Raw genomic sequence first — 5,199 nt, forward strand, 5'->3', positions numbered from 1 at the left:
TACATGCAGTTGTTACATGCAGATACATGCAGTTGTTACATGCAGATACATGCAGACACATGCAGTTGTTACATGCAGATACATGCAGTTGTTACATGCAGATACATGCAGTTGTTACATGCAAATACATGCAGTTGTTATCAGCTGGCCTCCATTTGTGATATGTTTCTCAGCATCACTTCCAAACATGAACGATCCTTTTCTTACTTATTTTTGTACTGATATGAATCAGTTACCGACTTGTTCCTATTGAATCCACATTCATCAAATCCCCTTACTTGCTATCCTCATCTCTTCTCTTTCTTATGCATTATTTTCCTTATCAAACTTTCCTCATTTCCATCCTTTATTGTCCCTTTCTCTACATGTAATAACATCATCTGGTTATAACTGCTCAGTCCTTTCTTCTTTGATCGTTTAGGAAAAATTGTGCATTTCTTATAATCTTCTGAGAACCACGATATTTTGCGTAGAATCAGGTCAGCACTGAACCAATTTGAGTTTGTTTCTCTCACTTTTTGGGTACGTCTTCATGGATTCGGACAACTTAACGTCGCCAGAAGCATATCAAATCTCGCATCCAATCTGCTGACAGTTTTACTCATTTAGTGAGAAGTTTCAGTAACTTCCCCCGAGAATCGGCAACATGACTCTTTCCCTATTCAGTTTGACATTCTTGTTTGATTTTTGGGATTGTGACTGAAAAGCCGTAACGATACCTTTTGTTTTATTTGGTTTCTATAAGTGGCGTATTAGGTACAATTGCTTTTACACAAATTCCAAGCTCGATAATAAAATATTAATGAAAAATTCGATTTTCATGAAAAATTTCTAACCAAAATAATATCAATGCTCAATTGAATACTGTTGAGTATTGGAATATTGAGTCAGATTCTAAGAGTAACTTTATTCGATGCACAGTTTCACAGTCAAAATTCTGGATGCTAATGGTGACAGGAATAAAACCGATAGAAAAGCATAATGTAACACATAAACATTTTACGAGATAACAAAAAAAAAGTTGAAAATTGCAAATTGAAACAGTACCAATAGTAATACAAATAGTAATTTTTCCCTAATCAGGGATAAAAATATTCTCATTTTAGGATAATACAGAGAATGAGCAGAAGCCGACAAGACGAAGGTGGAATTTAGAACAACTCCGAGCCGGTGATACTTTTCTTTCGTTACAAGCTGCTACAAATAAGTATGATTCGCAAAAAGGTATGACTGCGCCCGGCATGCCGCGATGGAATATAACCAAGGACAAGCATCTTGGGTTTCAATTTTTTTTTCAAAAGCTTAAAAAGCTATTGATTTTTAAAAATTCTATGTTCTGAGCAGATCAATGTAAACAATCAAGTCATAAAAAGCATGGCTTTTTATGACTGAGAAAAATACCTGAAAAACACAATGGCGTTAGGAAATTCATTTGCTCAGAAGTTTTGAAATGTAAGCCGTGATACGAAATAAACACTCTGGTAATGTTCAAAGAGATGATGTTTGTGATGTGATTCGTGAAAATCCCGATAGAGAGGAAGTAGCTCGCTGTTTCAGTTTCATAAATCCTGACCGGAAAAGTGAAGAATTGCTGACAGCACAATACGGAAGCAACCAATATGCATCGCAAAAGGGTATGGTTTAAGACTTTGTTGATGTAAAGCATCTCCTGTACTTCTTAGAGTTGAAAAAGTTCTTTCTCAGCGGTAAATGTTAATAATTTATGATGAACAATTGAGATATCGCAACGTTTACGTAATTCAACCGTATTCCATATGCTATTCCAGTAATTTTATACTCAATAATCCCATTTTTAGGTCTAACACCGATTGGTGCATCAAGAAACCAAATATTAAAAGTAGAATATAAAAAAGACTGGGGGACAGTACTTGATAAACAAAGTGAAAAACTTATACCTAAGCAGTCTGGTGATTACGGAATGGCTACGCAATCCGGAGAAGTTTTTTATAATGTTTTGATCGTGCAAAAAAAATTAACATAAGTTTTTTGAGTTAGATTATCAAAATTTTTAGCGTTCGATGGGTTCTCACCGTAATCAAGTGCCGATTATTAGAGGACGTTTACCACGGGATCGGCGTACACATGGTGTATTGTGTTATCAGTATGGTAGCAACATATTTGCTTCTCAACAGGGTATGAATGCACCGCCTGGAATCGGTGCAGTTCGACAAGCTACCATGGAAATCGAAGGACTTGGTTTTACGTTAGTTCTATAAAAAGCACTTCATTTGCAACTCAGTTGCTAGTATTGTCATTAGGGTTACGACAAAAAGGACTCTGCTGAAACAAGTTAAATTTTACTAAGTTAGCCAAGTAACTGAATAATCTTTTTTTTTCTCACAGAGAGGATGGTTTACGAAAGGGCACTGCATTTACACCGTGGTACTCGGGACAAAACAAATTTGCCAGTCAATCAGGCACTGGTGGTTTTCTGAAAATTCGTGATGTATTACCAAATTCGAAGGTATTTTTCATTGTTTTACCTAAAAGATCTTAAGCTAGATCAGATATAGCTTTAACTATTTTGACATTACTTCTATATCTCTACACTTTGGAAGTATATGTGGAAAAGTTGAATTATACGACTAAAACAAGTTGTAACACGGCCAGAAGTGTTGACATCCATAGAGTAAGTACAGAAGCTTATATTGGAGAACCATTTATTTTTGATTTTAGATTTTGTTATAAAAATTATTATGTAAATGAAATTGGAGTGAAATTTTGTTGTCATAAAATTAATTTCAGTGAATGGTATCACATTCTTGAGTTCACTCATTGAAGTAATGTTTTAGGGTGGTAAAGAAATTGATGAAGCGCTGAAAATTAAATCAGAGGGCATAGTACCACTTCAGGCTGGTACCAACAAACTTGCATCTCAGAAAGGCATGACAGGCTTTGGAACACGAAGAAATGTACTGCTAAAGCAAGCGTGGAAAAAAGAATGGTAACTTTTGTTGAGATCAGTAAGGTAGCTATATTTTTTTTACACTTAAAGCTTTTATACTTAAAACAATATATTTTTATACTTAAAATATTTCAAAGACTTTTAATCCATTCTGAAATTGAATCCAACTAAATTTCCTCTACTTCTAAACTTGATGTACTTCAGGATTGAAGAGTATGAGCAGGCGCTACGGGAATTTGAAGATATTCTACCACTTGGCTCGGCAACTGCCGCTGATTCATTTGGACATTTCAAACAGGAATTCGAGAAAAGGAGAGATGTTAGAAAGATATTTGGATTTCTTGAAATTTTTTACAGATGATTATGAATAAGATCAATCTTAAAAGTTTGATATGCAGTGTTAGCGAAAATTGCGGTATTCCGATTAGTTGAACAATAGAAACTCAGGAACTGACAAATAAATTTGCACATTAAGAGAATTCAGAAGTCTAAGCCAAGGATAAAAATAGGACTGCTGTTGACAGCAGTAAAGTTACACTTGAAATCTCGTCAAAATTCAAAAAGATTTTTGCAAATAACGATAGTTAAAAGAAAAAGGTCTGAACAGTCATACCCATCTCATTTTTCGTCACAATCCTTTGCTCATTGACGATCTAAAACTGATCTATGCGAAGAAATTAAATAAGAAAAAATTGAGCGTTGTAGAAATTCTTGATCACAATTATTACAAATATGGTAAATGAAAAGGGGTGAAGAAGTTAGGGGAAAATGTTCCGCTTGTAGTAGGAGGGAAACTCTGATGTGAAAAAATTAAGATGAGATACTTTTTATTTTGCCATAGATATGAGACATCGTTGAGACTCAAATTGGTGATGGCTATTCGTGATAAGAAGAGTATTCTGCATGAAAGGATCACAATGTGATAGTAACTGTGAGTTTACTGTAAAACTTCAAAATACTCGCTGTCTGTGTTGTGATAGTTTTAACGTTAGGCATTTATTCATTGAAAACAGATAGTTTCCGATGTCAAAGTTTTAATGGGTGAATGTAATCAATATGTGATAGCTCAGTTATGTTCACAACTCTCAGATCCTTCAGTATTAATGAAGGAATGTATTGTACAACAATATTATGATTAGAGCAGTTAGACCTTAATAATGGCTTTTAAGGAAGTTTGGATGCCTATAGTAAGTATAAGCTTTCAGGCGGAAGAAAGCAAGACTGAGGAAGAAATGGAAGAGAAGAAAAGCAATGCAGAAGAGGAAAACTCTTAAACGATTTTATTTATTTAGAAATATAAGATAATAGTGAAATTTGACGCAGAACCTTTTATTACAGGTGGAGAAGTCAATAGAAAATAGAGAGAAGGAAGAATATGAAAAGGAGGAAGAAGAAGAAGGAGATGACGAGGAAGAAAATGAAAAGGATGAAGATGAAGGAGATGACGAGGAGGAAGAAGATGAAGAGATAGAAGAAAATGACGAAGAAGAAATGGAGGAAGAAGAATAATTCATAATAATATTCCTTCAACGCTCATATATTTTAAGTTGTATTGTTTAGATGAAGCAACTTGGCTGATGCCTGTGATAAAATTAGAAAAAGAACGACATCGGAATAAATGATTCATAATATCCCGAAACTGTTTCGCATTGACGATTAGATGCGTTATTTGCATAGTTCACCTTGATTTTCACACCTTAATTTCGGTTCTCTGATGGAGTGCATGACTTAGTTTCCTGAATTTGAATCTCTGCATGAAGATGAATTTTTTCGGAAACAGGATTATATTGTCCCACTCAATTGTTGTTGGTCAAGTGTCAATTAATTTCAGGATAAAACACCACTTAACCTTTCATAGCTCTGCAGATGGTAGCAACTGAAGAGATTGAAGCGCAATTATTGCGCATAATTGGTGACAAAAAAGAATTTCAAATTTGAAGATGGTCATCACTTTACCCTAAAAATAGAAAAAAAAAATGCGAAGATGGCAAAAAGAGCACTTGCTAGCACGCTTCTTCTATATTTACACACTGCTGGTGCATTTCGAGATTTGCGAGATTATTCGGACGATCCGTCAAGAACTTTACCTATATCTCGTGTGCAAAAAAATTTTTCAACAAGTATCTGAACACTGCCTAAAACCCAAAACTGGTCTATATTGCTATACAGATCGACTATGGTAGCAAATAGTACTCGCCGATATGAAAACTAGAATGTGCATTTCCATTCCCAGTATCGCGAATTTTTACTCGTGAGACTCCAACCATACAAAT

The 5,199-nt window shown here is 34.7% G+C and overlaps 1 protein-coding gene across 1 annotated transcript; it reads left to right on the plus strand.

The window, feature by feature from the left end:
* Nucleotides 1-947: 947 nt before the first annotated feature.
* Nucleotides 948-4,435, plus strand: LOAG_17431 (hypothetical protein; the record flags this gene model as incomplete). The annotated part of the gene is made up of 9 exons (XM_020450095.1): nucleotides 948-983; nucleotides 1,107-1,279; nucleotides 1,558-1,634; nucleotides 1,818-1,960; nucleotides 2,034-2,224; nucleotides 2,365-2,485; nucleotides 2,814-2,965; nucleotides 3,131-3,245; nucleotides 4,265-4,435. 9 exons carry the CDS (start codon nucleotides 948-950, stop codon nucleotides 4,433-4,435), a joined length of 1,179 nt encoding a protein of 392 aa, XP_020306286.1.
* Nucleotides 4,436-5,199: the final 764 nt, after the last annotated feature.

The sequence above is a fragment of the Loa loa genome (assembly GCF_000183805.2).
Source record: "Loa loa unplaced genomic scaffold supercont3.74, whole genome shotgun sequence".
Taxonomy (NCBI): Eukaryota; Metazoa; Nematoda; class Chromadorea; order Rhabditida; family Onchocercidae; genus Loa; species Loa loa.